The sequence below is a fragment of the Microtus ochrogaster genome, chromosome 1 (genome assembly GCF_000317375.1).
Source record: "Microtus ochrogaster isolate Prairie Vole_2 chromosome 1, MicOch1.0, whole genome shotgun sequence".
Taxonomy (NCBI): domain Eukaryota; kingdom Metazoa; phylum Chordata; class Mammalia; order Rodentia; family Cricetidae; genus Microtus; species Microtus ochrogaster.
This window is the reverse complement of record NC_022009.1, coordinates 122,596,721-122,619,620: the sequence shown is the minus strand read 5'-3', so window position 1 is coordinate 122,619,620 and position 22,900 is coordinate 122,596,721. Positions and strand designations below refer to the sequence as shown.

Sequence of the window (22,900 nt, the reverse complement as noted above, 5' to 3'; positions counted from 1 at the left end):
TATCAAATATACTTATGGATTTGATATTGCTATTTAAATATCTCAGAGGACAAAAAGTTGCCATGAAGTTATACCTCAGGGGACTGTTAGACCAGCCTTTGACATATCTGTCACTTTCAGCACATCAAAGAGGATTTGGGGATCTTCTTTCCCTGTCTCTCTAGACATATTAGCAAGAATGGCTTTTCAGTACATACACACCCAGACACAAGTACACACCCACATACTCATTTACACACTTTACCGCACACACATATAAAACTTGAATTTGTTTTTAAATATTTCTGAATATCAAAAACTATATATTAGGCCATCTTCAGTCCTATGGGAATTGGTTAATTCTAGAGTAGGAGTGGCTGTTTTGAACTGAGTCACACTTATTTACTTCGTGTGTGAGTTTACCCACATGTGTGTCCATGCAAAGACACATGTATTGATATCATGGTTCAGTTTTAAAAAGTTGGTTTCTTTCGCCTTCTGGGTTTCGGGGAATCAAACTGTCATCAGGCTTGGCATCAACTGTTTTTATGCACCAAGCTATCTCAGCAACCTAGTTCTGGAATATTAGTACCTTTTTCAAAATTGGTTCTTTCATTGGGATAATGCCTCTGTCTGTTCCCTTATAGAAATGGTATATTTGCAGCCACACAGTAAAGATGGTGTCTGTGATGTAGTTCTAGGAAATTTTGCCATTTCTATATTGATTGTCTTAAACAGTTGAAAGGACTTCTCCCATGAGTCTTTGCTTCCTTCACCAAGCTTATGACCTCATACAAATGCCTCTTGTGTTCCTATGTCCAGAGTTTAAAACTTGGCACCATGGTGACTTTGAAAGTGAGTTTTCCCGGTGAACACAGCGATAAAATATAGGAGATACTCCTGGGGAAGCTTTTAAAATCTGTCTTTAGGGGTTGCATACTTTGCAACCTGTTTTTCTAAAGTCTGTGAAATCATCCATTTTGGAGCTGTTAATTTATTCTTTAGTTCATTTCGTAACTGAAAACCTAAAGCAATAAGGGGAAGGCTCTTAAGTATTTTCTATGTGGTTATTAGATTTCACACGCATTTAGCTAAAACTGTTGCTAGAAGGACAAAGCTAAATTTTAGCAAGCTCTTTCAGCTCTTTTCTGCTTTTATATTCTTACACTAGGCACATGTAGGTTCCTATCGGAGGCCTCTATGAGCTAAGAGAAGCTCTGCTGCTTGTGCAAGCTTTGCTTGCTCCCTGACAACATCACTGGTAAGGAATGTCCAGCCAGAGGCGCTTCCACTGCAGCCCACTCTGCACGATGACAGAAAACACTTTCCAGAGATCACTGAGACAGTGTCTCCTGTTGCTCCTGTGCCTGGCTTCCATCAGTTGATACAATTCTGCTGCCTTTGAGTAGGGATTGGCTTTGGGAATCATTTGGCCAACAGATTATGGCAACGGTGGCAATTTGAAACATCCTAGGCCACAGCATAAGATGTCTTCATGTTGCTCTATGGACGCAGACAGCCAACATGAGATGCTCACACCACACAAACGATACAGATGGTCAGGGCAAAAGTCAGCCTGATTCCCTTGCAGAGACCTGGCCTTATATTAAGGCCGTCTCTAGCATTTATTCAGAAAATCATCCTGCCAATGTGCTGATGACTGCAGGCCAGGAGTTTCCCCACATTCATTCAGACAGCACAGAGAACCATCAAGGATAACAATAAATTAGTATTTCAATCAAGTCCGTGCTGATGTGGCTTGCTACATCATGTATGTTCTTGGACAATGAGTCAAGAACCTTTGACTAAGTCCTTGGTGAGCTAATGCAGGGCCTTTGGCAATGGGACCCAAATGAAGCAGATGCAGGCCTATCCATTCATTGCTAATCCTGCTGCATTGTTACCTTGTCTGTTCTCTATGGCCCTAACAGTTCTATAGGCAAAAAAAAAAAAAAATAATAAATAAAATAAAATCAAAACCTGCCAGGTTGACTTGAAAAATAACACTGGAAAAATGTTTTAGAGACCTGTTAAGATTTGTATTCATGAGCTTATTTCAATAGCCAGAAGGACCGCGTTGAAAAATTGAAATATTCTTTCATTCTTGGCTGGAGACTTGGCTCTCCCGGTTGGGTTTGTGGTACTTTCAGTCACCCCTTCAGCTCTTCTTGGCTCCAATTCCGGCTGATAAAACACAGCCCACCAGGAGCAATCAGGCACTCACAGCAGATCCAATTTCGATCTCTCAAATGTTTGCGCAAAAAGCTATTTTGGGAAAGACTGGGATGTTCCTAAACAGCTGTAAAATCCTAATACTTCCCCAAGTTATTTACATTTTGGAGGAAAAAATGCGCGAGTGACTTTGTTTTAACTTTTGAATTTCAAAAGAAACTTCTAAACTCCACGGTCTACAGCCTGCAATTAAAATATAATTTCCATTTATTTAAAACAGAAAAACAAAAGTGAAGGAAGATAAAAATGTTAAGGTTGTCAGAGTCGTCTATGAATAACGGGTTGCACAGTTTCAACTAAATCTAGATCAGCTGTGAAGTTTGCTCTTATCTGGAGACGGGTTAACTGGACTGACATTCGCAGATTCCCTGCATAGAAAGAGCGCATTCATTCTCTGTGTGGGTGTGTGTGGGTGTGGGGGGGGCGCACAAAATGATATCAGCACAATAAGAAATTAAATTAAACCTTCAGACTGAATTTTAGGTATTGGAACAAAAGCGCCGCCTTTCTAAACGACGCAGAGGAGAATGAGTTCGAGCATGCTTGAGGTTGTTCTGCGGCTTTCTGGAGGGTGCTCACACTGGAGCATGCGTGTTTACGTTTTCCCATGACGTTTTGGCTGCTGGTCAGATGCGCATACTCCTTCTAACTGGCCACGCAGCTGCTCTCCTCCTGCTCTTACCTCTGTGGGTATATTTAGAAATAAAACAATTCCAGTTTTGCGAAGAACGTTTTATTGCCCAGATGTATCCAAATAGCTGTGTTCGTGAATTGTCAAGTCTGTTTAGACACTGCTATCGAGCGTGGGTAAGCTTTTCTCTCGACCGTGCTGCTAAGAGGCCTCGTTTGTGGTTTCCTGAGGTTACTGCAACAATTGTGGTGCAGATGTGAAGACTGTACGTTTCTCGGCAGCATCAGGGTGGTGAAAAATAATTTAAATCTATTCATAATCCAATCTCCTAGAAGAGGCAGGCTGTAATAATCACTTGAATTTTGACGGAGTAAAACTGAGTCAGGGAAACTGTAACAGAAGAAACCCCAAGAGTGTATTTTATACTGGGTACTATCTAAATAAAATCAATATTACATTAAGTGGTAAAATCTTTCATGCTCCAACAAGGCACTCTACTTGTCTATTTAATTAATAGCAAATTCAATATAACAACAAATCCCTGGAGAGTTGGGTTACCACAAAGACGGCTGAAATCGCCGGCCCTGTCACTCAGCATTCGCGGTAACCCACTTGCCGTTAAGAGAGCGTCTAAGGGATGCCTTATCCCAGTGTCCAAGCTTTAGTACCGCCCATGCCTGTGCGAAGCCATGCAAATGGCTGCACCAAAGACAGGGAGGGGGCCGGCTTAAATGACATCCATCCTGGGTCTTCGTACAGCGGCAGACCTGCCTTAACATCACGGCAGCAGCTAGCAGAAATGGTACCTTTTCACTGCCAGTGATTGGATTGACCCCATGTAGGAATGTACAAAGCCATGTCATGAGCCAAAATGGATACTGACAGTAAGTAAGTGACATGGGTATGTTGACTAGGGACATTAATATTTCGCTTAGGAAAATGAAATATTATTAGATCACTACTTAACATCGTTTCCTTTCATTTTAAGGAATGCAACACAGTACTTGGACTGTAATATATAATGAAAATGTCCTTAATGCAGCCACAAAAATCAGTTGAGACTTTATGGAAAATGGGGATAATAGTAAAACCTTTGACATTTTCTTCTCAAGATATTTTCTCTCAAGATTTTTACACCAACAGACCCACAGGGGTCTAAGGGTCCTGCAGAAGAACCCCTTGTTCTGTTCAGCTCCATAGGAAGAAATGAGAAGTTTTGGGACAGGTGGGTTCCAGGAATGGCCTGGTAACTTTTATACTGCAACAGCGACCCCTGGGGGCAATCAGGAAGAAGTCATGTTTTTGCTCAGCACTAGCGAGACATAATTTTTACAGGGGTTATTAGAGGAAAGAGAACAGAATTCATTGCAAATTGAGGATACAGCACGACACTGGATTCTCCCAGATGACTGGAGAAGTCTCAGTCTTCATGATCCTCTGTGCCTGGGCGTATCTCCCGCGGCCGCACAAACCTGCCTGACACATGCTGTCATCTAAATGCCGTGATGTGGGGCTGACGTTAAACTGCAGCTTTCACAGTTTTGGGTCAATCTGTATGAACCAGTTTTGAATTTTAGGAACTAACAGAAGACGCTGTTAAATTCAGCGTGTTCTATGTGACAGAGCTACAACGAAGTAGAAAACGTTAATTTTCCAAGACTTTAGTCTGAGATGGTCATGTGTTGGTTGCTTTGCTATCTCATCTTGGTTGGAGACTACTGATGAACAAGGAATTATGCATCTTTACTTTATATAATCACATCTTTAATTTAAAATATCAATAATCAAAGTAATGTTTATACTTCACTATCTTTGACCATTTTGATGATTTTTTATTAAATTCGGTTGGGGATTATAGAGCAAGTGAAAAGGAAGTGGGTGGTTTAGATATTTTTTACTGTTTGCTACAATATGCATGAACAGCAACCTTAGATGCCTGCTTATGTCATTAAGGATGCTTTTTTTCTGATGCATTCACCTCATTTATCATTTCTTCAAATGTGCAGTTAATAATGACATATCATTCTGCTCTCTTCACTCTCTCTGTGGAGCTTAAACCTTGGAGCTGTCTCAAGGACTCCACGAAGGATCTCCTATGTAAATGTTTACTCTAGTGATCCTTCCAGCAAACCCAGATTTGAACCTTGCGTCTGCTCCTTGCATTGCTAAGCCCTCCCCCTCCCCCCTTCTAGAAGCTTCTAGTCACCGTTCTTTCCTCTCCACTCCAGAACCTCGACGCCCTGCATGACCACCTCGCTACCATCTACCCAGGGATGCGCGCACCTTCTTTCCGGTGCACCGATGCAGAAAAAGGCAAAGGGCTCATTTTGCACTACTACTCGGAGAGAGAGGGGCTTCAGGACATTGTGATCGGAATCATCAAGACCGTTGCTCAACAGATACATGGCACTGAGATAGACATGAAGGTAATCTCCACCAGCGAAGGTGTTTCTGAATACAAAGGAGCACGGAAATATTTGAAACGATACCGCACAGTGATTGCTGGTCACGAATTGTACTAGCAATCCCTGTAAGATGAAATCGTGTGAACCCCGGGAGTCTTCTCCATTTGGCCTGGGAATGCATTATACTGGGAAATTTTCCCCTTGCAACAGATTTTTTTCTAATTATACATTGCTTAAGGCAAGAGGAAATTCAGTTACATTCTGTGAACACACGCCAGCTGGGAGAGGGGAGGGGGCTGAGCTTCAGTCTGCAAGATATCAGATTGTGGGTAGTGAAATGGAAAGAGCATATTAAATCAGCTGATTTTACAGATCTCTTTTCTATGTGAATTTTTTTGTCTCCCAGGGAATGTACCTAGAACATTTTATTTTGTTAACTTAAAGTCTTGTGTTCTTCGTTTCTCTTTTTAAAGTCAAGTTGTGCTGGCGAACACAGCCAAGCCAGCTCTGGTCTTTCCTGATACTGTTGATGACACCCATTGTTATTTTCGAGTGGCAATTTCAAGGCACCCATAGGGAAAGCATGCAATGAAGACAATTGCCTCTTTTCTCTGTCTCGGATCTGTGTGGCTTCTGGTCAGCTTCTCCCGCTCAGCTTTGAATGCAGAGCAACCATAAGTTCTCTGTACCTTGTGCCTGTCTGGGAGGTCTACCCCATGAGGCCAAGGGGGCGCTCTCTTTCTAGGCCACCCAAAAGGCCATATGTGCTATGGGGATTCACACCAGAATTACAATGAAAAATTATGTATGAATAACTGTGGGAGGTGGTTCGGCTGGCAGAATGCTTGGCTACCACACACAAGGCTCTGGGTTCAATCCCTAGCATGGGAAACACTGCCATAGTGGCACAAACCCATGATCCCAGTACTTAGGAGATGGGGGCAAGAGGACCTGAAGTTCAAAGTTATCCTCAGCTACCCAGCTGACTGGAAACTATCCTAAGGGAGCTGTGTGGAACACACAACACCTCATCCCAAAGGAATACTGCCTTCATATTTCACAGATCTGAAAACATCTAGAAAGGTTTTTCCGTTTTTCATGTCCATAGCATTTCTCTAAACACAATGTTTGTAAACAGTCACTCACTAATTTTCTCTCGTCCACATCCAGGTTATTCAGCAAAGAAATGAAGAATGTGACCACACTCAGTTTTTAATTGAAGAGAAAGAGTCCAAGGAAGAGGATTTTTATGAAGACTTGGACAGATTCGAAGAAAATGGTACCCAGGAATCACGCATCAGTCCGTACACCTTCTGCAAGGCATTTCCTTTCCACATCATATTTGATCGGGACCTGGTGGTCACTCAGTGTGGCAATGCCATCTACAGAGTGCTCCCCCAGGTAAAGTGCACAGCACTGGGACCTGATGCTCTCATGGGCTTCATATTCCTTTTTAACCTTTGACAACACTATAGAAAGTATCCCACACACTTATTATAACCTAAAGGTATTTGAAAATATTTCCCTAGGACTCACTTGTTTCTTCTTTAATCCCAGGGAGGGGAGGAAGTTATATGAGAACAGCAGAGTTGCTTTGGGAGCAAAGGCGGGGTGGGTGGGGGACTTGGCAACAGCAGCCAGATGTCACTCATGTTTTTGTTTGTTGAATAAATATTCACTGCCTATCAGCCTTCCAAAAATAATTTTCAAAATCAGCTGTGGAAAAGGGGAAGAAGGAAGTTTACAAACACTCAGGGTGCGAAGCCGAGAAGCGACCAGGGGTAGAGTGGTAGAGCACTGAAGGACCTCAGACGGTTGCCAGCACACTCTTCCTCCCATATTCCATGCGAGGATTCGCCCATGGCATGCGTACGTCTGGACGTACCGTTTGCTTTAATTCAGGACTAGAACGCAGAGATCTTATGTGAAGCTGTAGATCTGGAAGCAGAAGAGTGTTTTGTGTGGGCTCTCACCAGGGTGTGTGACTCGGTTTCTTTGTGTCCTGATGTGACACAAGGTTCCTTTTATCCAGTTCTGTTTTGTGCCATCCTAGGCAGCTGCTGTGTGTGTGTGTTGCAGCTTCTATTAATATTATCTCCCTTTTGATAAACTTTAAGCAACTATTTACTGGCGTTTCAATATTTAATCTCATTTTCAGCCACAGTCATCTACCATGTGATGCTATGGTTTAGATGGTAACCTTTCTTCTCTTGAAATGATTTGTACCAGCTTATATTTGAACATTAGTTACCCAAATCCATGTTAGGTTTCCTGTCTCTGAAAGCATTTAATGTTTGCTTAATCACTCAGCTGCACATATAGGATAAATCTCCAATACTTAAGATTTTTTTCACTTATAAATACAATTGATCTGACTTAATTTCAAGATTGATATCTAGTGGTAAAGTCAATTTCAAGTTGCTGAGCATTCTTTGCTCCCCCCCCCCCTTAGCTTCAGCCTGGGAACTGCAGTCTTCTGTCTGTCTTCTCTCTGGTCCGCCCTCATATTGACATCAGTTTCCATGGGATTCTTTCTCACATCAATACCGTCTTTGTCCTGAGAAGCAAGGTAAGCAGACACTCCCCTTCAGCTGGGTGCAAACAAGCCATGTCATCCATCAGCCGTAATAGGGAGGGGAAATCATCAGCCAGCACAGCCCATGCAGTGGAGATAGAAGAAAATAAAACACAGCTCTCAAGAAAGCAGTGTTTGGCTGAGGAACAGGGCCCTCTGTCAGCTGATCAGGACCAGTGGGGAAAACATCTTGAGAAAGTGTCTTGCTGGGAACATTTAAGCCTCTTCAGTCTCACATAATAAAGCCAGCATCTACTCCCTTGATTTTACAGTGTTTCTTTTTTAAAAAAAGAAATCAGAAGACCTAACAAGAAGTCTTTGATAATGTCACCAAAGCTATTTATTTTTCTGCAAATTGTTTGTAATTCTTGTTAATAACTTTTTTTCTGTATGGAAATAAACGGATTAAAAATCCATAAACTCTTGTAGTTGGTAGTTTAGATGGTTTGGTTTCCAGATTTCCTCATTTGTGCGCCTGGGATAGTAGCAAACACAATTTCTCCAGCATCCACACTCTTCATACTCCTTACAAGGCATCCCAAAGACACAGCCACTTGTGTTTTACACGCTAGGGACTGCTTTCAGTTCTGTGAATACAGGGTTCACTTGGCTTAGCTTTGGTACAAGTCAGAAATGTGTGTTGGGGCCATACAGGAAAATCACGTGTAGGAGGCAGCTCCACTACTGCCTCCTGAGGTGCAGAGAAGCCTATCAAGCACTGATGGTCTTACCTAGGGCAGCACCCCTGCAGTTCTAATGGGCAGCATCCTCTCCCTTGGGTTGGTGAGAAGGGTAAGGTTTTCACGCCCTCCCGATGCCTTGCCAGGCAGGGAAAGGTGGATTCTGTAATGTTTTGTTTTTCCCGTTCAAGGAAGGATTGCTGGATGTTGAGAAACTTGAATGTGAGGATGAACTGACCGGGACAGAGATTAGCTGCTTACGTCTCAAGGGCCAAATGATCTACTTACCAGAAGCTGATAGCATCCTCTTCCTCTGTTCACCAAGGTAACAACTTTTAGCTTTATTGGAATTCCTATAAGTTACAAACGAATTCACAGAAACACCATGAAAACTCTCATTAGTACGTGTTAGTTGTACATATGAATGGAATTTGACATGCTATTTCAGTGCATACATGTTCATCAGCCTCTCAGAATCCATCATTTTAATCCACATTGCTTACTTTTGCTGAAATATAAACTGGATTTTCAGGCCCTCATTATACAATTCATTGGGTATTTCTAAAAACTCAAAGTCCCACCTTCTTTATGTCATATCATAATCTGTCTGCAAAGTACTTATGATGTTAGATCATGGGATGAACAACCTGTTAGCTAATTCTATATTTTTGTATTTTCAAAAAGAGCATCACATAGAGAGCAATTTTGGAAAGCATAGGATGCGATGATATCAATAAGGAACTTTTCTATAGTTGGCAACAATTAAAAAAGACTAATTTTTGCCTGAGTCACTTTAAAATATGTAACTATTTTAATTGGATTGTGGTGCTCAAAGTGTATTATTAAGATAGAATTTATGTTAAATGTGTTACTCATGATAAACAGCAGAGGAGATAAAACAGGTTTGTTTTGCTGGTTTTAGCAGTTTACTAAAAGATACAAGAGGATTTGAAATATGTATCTATAGAGAAATAGGAAAAGATAATTTTGCAGGGATTATTATTAAATGATATCTTGTGCATAATATAACAGTAATTTTGACTTTTTTGAGAATTATCATGCAGACAGAAGAGGCAACACGGTGAACCATGAAGCATCTTTGAAGCTAGCACAAGGCAGGGACCAAGTCACCTGCCTCTTGCTCTGAATTTTTCTGGATGTGTGTCAGGAGAATGACAGCTTCATCTTAGGGGAGAGTTTCTAATCAAGAACAGAATGGTTTATGTGGAGGAACAATCACAGATTTCATAGTGTTTATCTTAATTTTCATATGCAGAAATCAGTCCTATAGTGATACATTTACTAATTACCATGAAATCTGTTTAAAATGGAAGTTTTGCCTATGAATAATCCTAGGATGATTAATTCATACTAAGAAAAGGTAATAGGGATTTCAATTTTGAGGCAGCATGTTATGTAGCCCGTGTTAGCCTCAGACTAGTTAAATAGATTTGCATACTGGGGAATACTAGACCCTCTGGTCGCACCTCCTGAAGACTGATCATAACAAGTGTGCACCACGGTAGCCATTTGTATGATGCCGAGGGGTGAATAAGAGGCTTCCGTGCACGCCAGGCAACCATTCTAACAAGAGACACAGCAGGGGACCCAAAGGAACTTTCAGAAGAATAAGCTGTTGATAATCTCACTAAGATTTCTACCTCAGCAGGAATTACCTTTCACCTCGTATTCATTCCGCGCTGATTATTGTGATCCTCTGTTGAATCTCCCAGCCTCCTCTATTCTGCCTTCTCCTTACAAGTTTTATTTCTACCTTCATGACTTTGTTGTCATTGTTTGGATTTGGGTTATTTTGAGACTCCCTGAGTTTAATGACAATCACTGTGGTCTATTCACTATTGGAACTATTCACTAGGGCCTGGCGGGCTCCTCAGGGGCACACAGATGAAGACAATAGCTGCCTGTCCCACAGAATCCATCACTAACAGGGGTAGTCCATCAGGGAAAGGAAAAACTCCTAAACTCCCCAGGCCGTGACTGAACAGGTCTACTGCAGGCAGCACAGTCGAGCCAAATCATGGCTGCATTGGCTTAGACATGCCAAGAACCTAGCGTTTCACAGCCCTTCTCCAGGGGCCACATTCTTCCAGATCTTACATTCTTTCTATCCTCTTCCAGGATGTTTCCTGAGCCTTGTCAGGGATGGTGTAAAATATCCTCAAGGCTGAGCATTCAACTCTCAATCCTTAGCACTTTGAGCAGCTGTGTCTCTTCAGTCTCCATCATTACAGAGGTCTCTGATTAAAGCCACGGGTGGCATTTGTCTATAGGTATAAACATACATGTTTATTACCTTCTCTCCTAGGGCTTAAGATCTTCTCAGTCACAGCAGGTTTAAACTGTTACTCTTGTGGCCATTGTTTCTTATTACAGTTGGGCAACTTTGTTATAAGTCTGGGAATCTTGCCTGGCTGGTTGGTCCTGTAGATCATGGAGTTCAGCTGGATTGACGCCTTTCTCTCCTAGAGGAATATACAACCCCTTCTGGAGCTATGATAGCTTCCCAGCATGAAGGAAACTTTCAGCTCAGTTCCAGCTTGGCTTCTCTACACACCTTGCAGCCAAGATGTGTGGTCTCTTTAGTAACAGGATTTTAGCAATGGGTTGTATACAGCTAAGAAGAGTAACAAGAATTTGCATTGTCTAAAGAGGTTCTTGTGGCCCTGACTAAGACGGCAGATTACACCTGGCAGTATGGTATCCCATTTCAATTTTAAGATTATCTGATTGCGTCATTCCTCATGGGTAGATCTTTTTGGTCACATTTGGATCCTTTGACAAGTTATCTGTCATCTTTTTAGATGAGTTTATTTTTGCAAGGGAGCTTTAGAATATACACAGCACCTGTCTAATCTGTCAATAACATCCTTGGTTATTCTGTGTTTGCACAGACATTTGCTTAGTTTGCTTTGACTTTTAGATATTTCTGTTGACAATGCTTTCATGGGAACTTCTTTTAATTCAAAATTCTTTAATAAACTCATGACCCAAATTTATTATTTTAGAAAAATTACTATCCTGAATATCTGGGAATAATAACTTTACATTTTAAGAATTAATTCAAACCAAAAAATAAATCATAAGATGCTCAGGTAATGGGTAATTTTTAAATAAACATTTGCTTATCAGAATTTCAGTGAATCAATTAAGATTATAATAATGCTATAAGATGGTAAGATTTAAGTTGCAAAGATTCAGACTTCAGCAAGGTCTAATACATTTTAAAAATGGGGAAAATCAGCAAAAACAAGAATAGAGGAAGAGAAGAAAGCCTGACCAATGGATGGCGTCCAAGCATTAGGCAGGGATCCCTTACAATGCACACTGAGAAATGCACCTATTTCTAATAGAAGAGCAATTAGTTATGATGTTCTTAGAGTCATAAGGCAGATGAGGTAGTTTCTCAACAGAAACATCATTGTTCCTGATTCATGCATGAGGATAGATTGCTCTTCTGGGATAAAAGCATGATGATTCTGTAAAATGTACTAGTAGCCTGTATGAAATACGGAAGGAGATGATGTTTGTGGGACCGTTTTCTGCATCATCTCTTGTGAGAGCAGATGCAGATACCTCCAAAAAGTAAAAATGCACAAACACCTACTTCAAAGTTCAGCTCTTGCCTGTAGGGTTTTAGGTACAAAGAAAAAACAAAGCCCCCTTTTGAGTGAGCTCCTCCTCTTGGTTTTTCCTGACTGATCTTTTGAACTCTGAAGGTGGATAAGGAGAACGCTGCCTTCCCACCTTGTCCTGTAGGGAGGTCTCACCCCACCTTGTGGACCCGCAGTATTGATTTTTGCATCATTGCTCTGTTTGACAGTGTGATGAACCTGGACGACCTGACAAGAAGAGGCCTGTACCTGAGTGACATCCCTCTTCATGATGCCACTAGAGACCTGGTTCTTTTGGGGGAACAGTTCCGGGAGGAGTATAAACTGACCCAGGAGCTGGAAATCCTCACGGATAGGCTACAGCTCACACTGAGAGCCCTGGAGGACGAGAAGAAAAAGACAGACACGTAAGAACGGAACAGGGAAAGGGCTGGCATTTATTCACAATTTGCTACCTCTTGTGTAATGTTACAGCCCATACTTTCACTAGAAGGGTCTAGGACCTCTTGGGTCCCTGGTCACTATTCAGCCCTGTCTCCACATAGTAATCAAAAGCAGTTCTTTCCGGATGCCCATAGGATGTTTTCCTCAGGTTCTTGAATTTTTTTGTATTTTTGTTTGCAAAATAGGATGTTGTATTTTTAGAGAATTGAAACAAATTGACTGGCTTTCCATCAGAACTAATTCACTCCACTTCAGCACCATAGGACAGACAAGTGCAGTCCACCCTGTTTCCATGGCATTGATGCCTGTGTAAGATGCCTGTCCCCAGATGCTGGGCACACCAGTAAGCACAAGCGTTCAAATCATTGATACCATGAACGAAACAGAAGTCATGGCGAATGCCTGTCTTCATCCATTCGTGTTTCCCTTTACACTATTCATCTGAAGCTGTGACCACTCACTCTGAGACCCTTCACTTCCTCCGTGGTTGTAAGGACACCTAATTGGCTGCATGTGCTGTAAATTTCAAGCACATGGGGGACAGGCAGTTGAACGTTACCCACTGCTTGAAAAAACAAAAACAAAGACAAAAAAAACCAGACTACCTGTTTTTTCAGTTCATGAGCCAACTCACCCATGAAAAATAACATATATATTTGTGTGATGCACCAAGGATTCAGATTCAGGGTTGCATGGGTTGGTCACTTCCAGTTACCCTATATTCTGCATTGGCTGTGATATCAGAAAATAATGCGGACCTCATTTTTTTATATATATTATGGTTCCATATGTGCTGATATCCACTCTTATAGTTATGTTCCTCAGCTTTCTGTTGTTATAGGAACTGTTGAGATAATAAACTCATGAAGAAATGAGAGATTCAGTGGGGGATTTCAGAGGTTTCTGCCTCTGTTGCCAGCCCTGTCGCTTTAGGCTGCGATATCACGGCAGAGATGCATGACAGAGGACGCCATTCCTGTCGTGCTGGCTAGGACGCTAATGGAAAGGATGAGACCCATGTCAAGGCTGTGTACAAGTGACCTAACTTCATTCCACTGGGTCTTACCTCTTAAATGTTCCATCAGTCTGCAATGGCACCACAGCCTGCTTCAACACATGGGCCTTTGGGGAAACGTCTCGGGTCCAAACTACACCACTAGTAAACAGACATCTAACAGTACAAGGTGCTTTAAGTTATGGAAATATCCATAAGCTCTACATCCCACGCTAAACAAGCTGCTGATTCACATTGCCCCTCAAATGGTGGCTTGGGCATTCACGTCTCTCACTAGTCTATGGTTCAGCCTTTGAAGCTCATACCATTGCCACTAGAGTTTGATTTCTGAACGAGTATATAAAGATCCATCACGAGACCCCTTTTTGTTCTGGTTTGCCCAAGGTTGAGTGGATTTTCAAAACCATTTGCACTATTTAGGGATCCTGTGTTTCATTAAATTTCACAATTGACTTTTAGATTGACAGATTTGGATTTGATTTTATAGTGGAGACTTTAAGAATATTTTCGTTATAAACCATCTAGTTTTCTCTAAAGCTCTTCTACTGCTCACATTCAATATTAAGATCTAATTTCAATGTTGTATGACATCCTTTCTGTTTAGAAGCTAAAATTAATCACTGAAGAAATTCCGCTGTGGCTAGAGAAAATAGAGAGCTCAGGTCTGTTTTTCATATCTGAACTTTGCCCACTGGCTAAAAGGATGAGACAGACGGATAAGAAAGCCTCATTTCTTTTTGTTTCTTCAGGCTTGGAGCCCAAAGGTTTTTGCTTTTCTTCTAATTCACCAGCTCCCCTCCTACTGTGTGCTGAAACACTCTCCCTCAGCTCATTCCCAGTGCTATGGTGGTGGTCTCACCATTGCCTGCAAACAAGATGTCTGCCCATCTGGATCCCTTTTATCTCTTTGATCAGTTTCTCCCAAGAAAGAGTCAATTCTACCTTATCTTCTGTCACCTTGTAATATTTGAGATAAACTTTATTCCTACAGAGTGAACATGCTTCTGTTACTGGGCAGTTTATGCAGTGTTTTAGATTCTTATACTGACGATGTCAAACACGTCACTGTCCTAAGAACAGGAAAAGGCGGGACTGAACCATGAGGGCCTATTGATTGATGATCTTCTGTTGTCCCTGTTTGCTTGGTTTGAGTTGGTTTGAAATGGTTTGGGGTTAGGGATGTATGCGATGACAACAGACAAGTGTTTGCTTTGTATGTAGCTAACGTTTGACGCTGGTTTTAAAGGGTTTCTTATCAGAATGCAGCACAATATCTGATGCTGAGGTTGGAGTGGCCCAGCTCCCAGCGTGTCTTAGAGTGCTTTCCCCTAATCCCCGCAGATTGCTGTATTCTGTCCTCCCTCCATCTGTCGCCAATGAGCTGAGACACAAGCGCCCAGTGCCTGCCAAAAGATACGACAATGTGACCATCCTCTTCAGTGGCATCGTGGGCTTCAATGCTTTCTGTAGCAAGCATGCATCTGGAGAAGGGGCCATGAAGATTGTCAATCTCCTCAATGACCTCTACACCAGATTTGATACACTGACTGACTCCCGGAAAAACCCGTTCGTTTATAAGGTAAGTCCTCACGGGAGTCTGTTGTCAAGCAGACCCGTCTGGTCTTCTGAGATGCCCCACAGAAGCCCATGGTCACTGCTTCCGGTCTCTAACTGCTTCCTAGTGTTATAAGGTCTATTGAGTCCCTGCAGGCCGCTAGCTTCCGTAGTTCCTCAATGTAAAGAATGCATTATGTGGTAATTTCATACACGTGTGGGCAATGCATTCCGATTATATTCACACCCAGCTTCTCTTACCCCCTTCCCATCTCACTCTTCCCAACAAGCACCCCTCCCCTCCCACTCTCCTGCTTTTGTTTAGGTTTGTTTTCTGGCCCTTTGAGTTTGACCAGGGCGGCCTGCGTGAGCATGGGTGCAGAGCCATCCATAGGCATATAAACATCTTTATCAGTAGTTAGAGCACTGAATACAAGGTGACTCACGTCCCCAGGTGCAAATGCCCCATTTACGATTTCACACTGACTCACCTCAGCCTTGTACCAGCCCTGGGAAGGCACCTGAAGCTGCAGAGTGATCTGCAGTACAACAGCCATGACGTTCCCAGAAGACGACACTCCACAGCCTTCCTCCCCAACCTTGGCTTTTACATTTTGTTCCGCCCCCACTGACACACATTCCCAAATGTCTGCTGAGCCTGGAGATGATCCACATGCTGCTCTTAGGCTGTTCACTCAACATCATTCTCAGCCCCTTGACCAGCCACGACTCTCTGCAGTAGCAGCTGCTCACCGTCAAGTAGAGCTTCTCTGAACAAGGCTGAGGGCAGCACTAGGCTATAGTATAAATTTCAAGACTGAGTAGTTACCACTTAGGAAACTTTCTTTTCATTGCAACCACAGCGAGGTTTCGTGGAGCAGACCATCTCGGGCTGACAGGAAGTATCCGGCAGTTTCTTTGCACTTAGGTTAACGAGTCTCTGCAGATTGTTTAATACATTCAGTATAAACACAGCATTCATTTTTGTGCTCCGCCAAAGACATTTTTTCCTAAAATACATAAATGCTTTGTGCTATGAAGAAGTCATGGGGCTTGGGAAGGGTTTGGGGCTCAGGTTTACTTTCAGATACCATCAACTTCAAGCTAAACATTTACAAGACATCTCTGCCCTTTGTTTTAAGTAGAAACAAATATAATATCGGAAAAATGAAGTCAGTGGAATGTTGCTTTTATAAAGGCAAGAACGTTCCTGGCTGTCGCTAGGCTCCCGGGACAATAGAACTCCACACGGACTAGTTACTCCATGATTCTTTTGAGGCACAGTGCTACACTTGGTGAGCACATCACAGCAGTACGTGGCTTAACCCAGCCTACTTGGATTAAACAGGAAGGTGGTGGTGTCTGCGGCATGATACCCAAGGTCATCCATCCCCTGGCCTCCATATGGCATCTTCGCAGAGACATCTAAACAGCATGCATGCACCAGAACAATTTAATTTAAAAATTAAATAATTAACTGACAAATTAAAATGTGGTCAGAGGCCACAATAAATCAATGAACTTCAGCCAACAGCTCCTGTGCTATTGAACCAGAGCTGCTCCAGGAAGAAGTGAATTAACAGACTATTCTATAGAGGGCTATGCAGGCATGAGTTAGGAAAAGCCAGGAGGGCAGTGCACATCTGTATCTTCAGTGCTGTTTGAAGAGGAGGCAGCAGGAGCATCCTGGGGATTTGCTGGCCTGCCAGTTCAGCTGAACTAAACGTTCAGCACCAGGTTTTGTAAGAAACCCTGTCTGAAAATAAGGCAACAGGCTGAGGCTAAGTGCATTCAGTGGCAGAGTGCTCGTCCAGAGTGTTTGAGTACCTGGATTCCAATTCAATCTCCACCAGCATATGCTTCACACACACAAAAAGGAAATATGGCAAAAATTAAGTTAGAGAGAGAGAGAGAGCAAGCTTCCATCAATCTGAAGTCTCTATGTGCACGGGCAAGCACACTGCACACACCCCTACCCCCACACACTTGCACATAAGGGCGTCTTTACAAGTATGTGCATGCACACATACATGTTCTACTGAGTTATAAGGGAATCTCAGAGGAAATGATCCAGAGCCCATATCATGGAAGTTCCAAATTGTTAGTGGTTCTCATTGTGCTGGAGCTCACACGACTCTAGCTTTAAGGAATTCTGGGGAAATACTGTTTTATAAATAATTATAATAACCAGTCACTTTATGTCCCTTTTTGAACATGCGGATGTGTGTGTCACCTTAGGTGGAGACAGTTGGCGACAAGTACATGACCGTGAGTGGATTACCGGAACCTTGTATCCACCATGCACGGTCCATTTGTCACCTGGCCTTGGACATGATGGAAATCGCTGGTCAAGTGCAGGTCGACGGTGAATCTGTTCAGGTGAGCAGAGAAATCGGACGCTGGGATGCTAATGGTAGAACCCAGTTAATAACTGATGTACACTTCTAATGTGGAAATGGTTGACATGTACAAAAAGGGGTATCCTGAGAGAACACTGACTATTGTAGTACACTCCTCCAGACATGGGAATAAATTACCTCATTTGTTCTGTAGACAGCCCGTCCTGAGGATAAGGAAACTTTCCACTTTTTCTGTTCTCTTGTCTCTCCCTGGAAGTGGCCCATATTATATCTTAAGACCTTTTCTCTCTGGACAGACTATTTCCCTTCTCGGAGGGACGTTGCATGAGGGCATTTGAAATAGTCTGTAAAATAACACATATGTTGACAACCGAAGTCCAACTTTGCCTTTTCCAGATCACAATCGGGATCCACACCGGGGAGGTGGTGACGGGTGTCATAGGACAGCGGATGCCGCGGTACTGCCTCTTTGGAAATACCGTCAACCTCACAAGCAGAACGGAGACCACAGGAGAAAAGGGAAAGATTAACGTGTCTGAATATACATACAGGTGAGGAGGGAAAAGTCAGGGGACTGGGGGGGGCAAACTGTGTGGTTTCACTACCTTTAAACAGCCGCTACCTCTGTATCTCCCCTCTGCTTCTGGGATTATTGTTATTTTTTATTTGAGAAGTGTATACTGCTGCTTCCGTGGTAAGCCACTCCACATCACAGTGGAGGTTTCTTGTAAGCACCATTACTAAAATCCTAAGCGCCTTTAACTACACCTACACAGCGGGGTCTGTTTGTCTGGATTCTCTCCACGGCCTTAATCAGCTTCCCTGTCTGCTTCATCTCCTGTCTTTCAGGTGTCTCATGTCTCCAGAAAATTCAGATCCACAGTTCCATTTGGAGTACAGAGGCCCGGTGTCCATGAAGGGCAAGAAAGAACCAATGCAAGTTTGGTTCCTATCCAGAAAAAACACAGGCTTAGAGGTATGGCCCGCCAGGGCATCTTTGCTTTTGTTTCTAAGAAAATAAATCAGGGAGTTCCAACAGACACGCCAGCACTGACCTCGGAATGAAAAGAATTCTTGCTTTCAGAGAGGAACTCTTCGGTAAAGGGCGACTTCACTGAAGTACTGATAAACCAGTTAGAACCAGATCTGCTCTAGAAGTTGCTGTTCAGTTTTTGCCTTGTAATGAAGTAGGAACCAAAGCCTCAGGCCCATGGGTTAGGGTTAGGGTGTGCTTCTTCTGTGGTATAATTCAAACAGCCCAAGTGCTGAGTCCTCAGGAACCCAAGAAGCCTTCATGGTCCCTGCTGCTCCCTCAGAGTGTACAGCAGGTCTACACAATGACCAAATTTCCTGATGGTTTTATCACTCAGAAAGCTTAGGATTCTCCCAAGGTCACCAGAAGCTCCCTGCACAGTGTTTGAAAGACCCTTAGTGATCTGGTCTTCTCAGAGTTTCTGCTTCAGAGATGCCTGGCTTCTGGATTTTCAGAATCCAAACAATTCCTTAGAAGAGATTTAGGTTCTCAAGTGCAGAGAGATTCCACTCCAGCCCAAGCCAAGGCAGGACTGTTCCACTGTTCCCACCAGGCCTCTCTCAAGGGGTCAAACCACAAGAACAAGTACAACTTGTTCCCCCTTTGACACATTAACTCTCCAGAGGGTGTGAGATGACCCGAGCACATCTCTTTTCCGCTCTGTATACATTCCCTAAAAATGTTTTCATAGGATATAACAAACTATAAAGGGATTAGGAAAGGCAGCTTTTAAATACTTACCCTACTGCAGCTGCTTTTATTCCTCTAAATAACTAGCTTGTGGGGGTGGCATGCCCCTGGACGCCCTTCTGAAGAGGCGGGCTCTTTGGTGTCTGTCTTCTTGATTAAAAGATCCTAAGAATGATTTCTTCTCAAACTGGGCTGGAGATGGTTCACGGGAACTATAGATATAAATGTATACCTCACTGTCAGAGACAGGAAAATGTGTTTGGGGGGACACCATAACCTTCATTAATATGGAAAATCTAATATATTTTTTCCATCCATTTAAGGAAACAAACCAGGATGAAAATTGAGTCTTAGATTGTGGGGCAACAAGAACTGTCATTTGGCTTCTGGTGACGGCCTAAGATGTATCAAGCCTGGGAGCGCCTCTTCCCTGTGGATATCTATTTCTTCTGCCCTTCCTCATGCCCCAATGCTTTCACCTAGTTACACGTATCCAACACTATTCATTATCTGACGTTAGCTCTGCTTTTGACTACTTTTAAGGTGATGGTAAAGTTTGGCTTTTGATGTGGATGATTTGAGAGTCACACGTTCCTGAAATTCTGCTGCAAGCGTTACCTCTACTGGTGACCTAAAAGTGGTAGACACCCAATACGTATTTGTTGAATTAGACAAAGTGAGACTTAATAGAATCTGGCCTTGTGTGTATTTATCATGCCTCAACAGGTTTGTTTTATTCTCCATGTATATGTACATGTATATTTTAATGACTATGACGTAAAACAAGGTTCATATCATGTTGGTGCATGTTGTTCTAGAAACCATTTTCTAAAGGAGTGGATCGAAGTTTTAGGAAAAATGCAATTTCTAGACTTCTGAAGTACGAATTTATATGCTATACTAAGAAATGAGTGGCTATTTTGAAGGATGCTAATTCTCTCCTGGAAATATAGGATATACATTTCTTTTATTGTAAAATTGGGCTGCTCATTCAAGTCTCACACCAATTAGTTTATCTAACTCTGACATGCCCTAATCTGTAGTGCAGTTCTTGTATGGAGTTTCAGAAACTACTGATGGCTGGGATGGGGCTGTATTGTTTCACACTCAAAGGTTGCATTTGCTTGAGCAAGCGTTGGGGGTCGAGCTATATATCCAAGAACAAAGCTGGGAATACATTGCTAGGACACTGTTGGAGCCAACTGTGGCTTGTCTCCAGGCCTGAGCTTCCATTACTAGCTTAGAGGAATGGCAAGGCATCCAGGACATCATATATTCAGAATATTCAGAAAAATCATTTTAATCCCAACCTAGAGTGGGAATATTTGGCCTATCATCCTTTAAACGTCTCTGATAATTTATTGGTATCTATCTTTAAAAAATATAGTACAACTACTTTTATGTAAAAATGTTTGTCTTTAAATTTAGTATCTCATATCAGCACATCAATATATGTATAAATGTTACCTGTTAATTGTGTAAAAAATCTACAATAAATTATTTTTTTCACTTGTCTATTGAGAGTTTTAATTTAATAAAATGATATTGACACAACTTACATTCTTTCTCAATTTCCTATTTAAAGGCATTTATAACTTTGTTTCTGACCTATCAATTAATTCTGATTTTTCTACTTTCATAATTTGTTTTCAGAGCTGGGTGTTCATCTTACAGCATGACACACTCTGGACAAATGCTGTTAACAGGGAGCTGCACACACTGCCCATCTGTGATATAAATGTTTAATAGTTACTTGTATTATAGCACTCTGTTTATTTGTTTGAGACAACATCTCACTCTTTAGCCAGACTATCCTGAACTTAAGTAGTCCTCCCGCCTTATTGTTGGGATGACAGGCATGGGGCCCTAAAGGATGTTTTTGCTCCTGCATCATGGAGAAACAGAAAGATGAAACACCAGAGAAAATGCAGACAGCGGTGAAAATGTCCTCAACTGCGATAGTTCACAGCCTTAAGGTGGGAGGCAGTATACACAGATAACCAACATGTTTAATATTCATAGCAATGAAAGATATTTGGTACCAAGAAATGATACTGAATGAGTAACTTAAGAAGGTCAAATAAAATAACAATTCCATTACCATCTTCCTAAGGCCCAACACACTTATTGAGGGTTCCTTTGGGCTTACACTGGCTTAGGTGTTTGGGCATGTTATAATTTGGATCTGACTGACTCCCCCCGGACTCCAGTGCTGATGGCTTGGTCTTCCTCCTGCTGTTTAAGGAAAAAGCTCCAGTGTAAGGAAGTTAGGTTGTGGAGGTAGCACCCTTGAAAAAGACCGAGACATCCAACCTACCCCCTGGGCCCAGTCACATGGGCTTCTTTGCTGCCATAGGGGGAGTAATATCACTGCTGTGATGTGTCACCTCATAACAGGTGCAACACAAGATCATGGGCTGAAATGCCTACCATCACCATCATAACCCAAGGAAAAGGTTTCCCCCTAGTTTTCCTGGGTATTTTGTTACATGAAGCGGCTATAAACATAAGCCGTGACAATAAGTAAAACATCTGTCTTTAAAACATTTCCACACAAAATCTCCCATCTGGACAGCTCTGCAATAGGTACAAACTGCCCAACCTGAAACGTTGCCGAATCTCTTTAAATGGCCCATTTCTTGCTTTTCCTCACCATTCCACACTCTCAAATTTCTTTCCTCTCTAAATCACTTAATTTCTAGTTATTGTCTCTATCCCTTCGAAAAAAAAGTGTTGTCTTAGCCGGTGCCACTTGCTAGCTGCTGCCTTTGCAAGGCTGTACCTGCTCTGTCTGGAAGGCCTTTGGCCATGCTGTGATGACAGACTTCTATCGCCTAACTCAAGAGCCTTTCAATAGAGAAGGACTCATGTGCTCCATGTTCCCACAGTACTCAACAGTACACACTGTTCTCATCCCTTCCTGTCCCTGCAAATCTTACAGCCAAAGTTCTTCCTCTTTTCCTTCACGTCACTGGAATCCACCACAGATAAGCAGTTGATCAATACTTTCCGTGTGAAGGAACAGAAAGAGTAGACTGTGGGAGGTAGAAACTAGATTTGCAGGACGAGTGGGGAAGGTAAGAGATTGGAGGAAAGAAAGGGCTACAGAAAGGCTGTTATCAAGCTTTGATTAAACCGGTTCTTGATGGAAGTCGTGCTGTCATTGATGCGGGTTGACAGCAGAGAACTAGAGAGTGTGGTTTTAGGGAGTGGTTAGTCTTTGGCCCGAGCCTGCACTAAAATGATGGAAAGACAGAAGGCCACCGAGAACTCAAGGTTCATAACTCAAAGTTTGTAGTAAGATATGGGCCCAAGGGGACGAGGAGAAAGGTAAGCAGGGGCTACCTGTCCAGTTAGTTGATAGATGACAAGGCCTCGAAATGGGACAGAGGGTGCAGAAGGGAGAAGGAATTTAGGGGGAAGGCGATGAGAATTAGACACGGGTTGTGTAGAGTGCCTATGGCTTCCTTTTAGACAGTAAAGACTATTCTCTTGAGCGAGAAGGCAGGGTGAGCGAGTGTAGAAATAACAGTGGGCCTGCCCAGCTTTGGTTTCACAGTCTGTCAGCGCAGCCTGTGACCATGATACGTCCCCCTAATCTATGTCCTGGTTCTCACTGTTAAAAGTGGGAGTACAATAACCGTTGCTGAAATTATTTGTTGGTATATTA

The 22,900-nt window shown here is 42.5% G+C and overlaps 1 protein-coding gene across 2 annotated transcripts in view; it reads left to right on the top strand.

Moving 5' to 3' along the window:
- The window catches only part of Gucy1b1 (guanylate cyclase 1 soluble subunit beta 1), a 42,533-nt gene extending 21,788 nt beyond the window's left edge, over positions 1-20,745 (top strand). For both annotated transcript variants that reach the window (XM_005344140.3, XM_013348757.2), the window contains exons 5-14: positions 5,071-5,268; positions 6,418-6,648; positions 7,700-7,816; positions 8,694-8,827; positions 12,344-12,541; positions 14,935-15,172; positions 17,386-17,526; positions 17,904-18,058; positions 18,357-18,483; positions 19,554-20,745. In XM_005344140.3, coding sequence (XP_005344197.1) covers positions 5,071-5,268; positions 6,418-6,648; positions 7,700-7,816; positions 8,694-8,827; positions 12,344-12,541; positions 14,935-15,172; positions 17,386-17,526; positions 17,904-18,058; positions 18,357-18,483; positions 19,554-19,577 — 1,563 coding nt within the window. In that variant the 3' untranslated portion in view covers positions 19,578-20,745. The remainder of the gene's footprint in view (positions 1-5,070; positions 5,269-6,417; positions 6,649-7,699; positions 7,817-8,693; positions 8,828-12,343; positions 12,542-14,934; positions 15,173-17,385; positions 17,527-17,903; positions 18,059-18,356; positions 18,484-19,553) is intronic.
- The last annotated feature ends 2,155 nt before the right edge of the window (positions 20,746-22,900 follow it).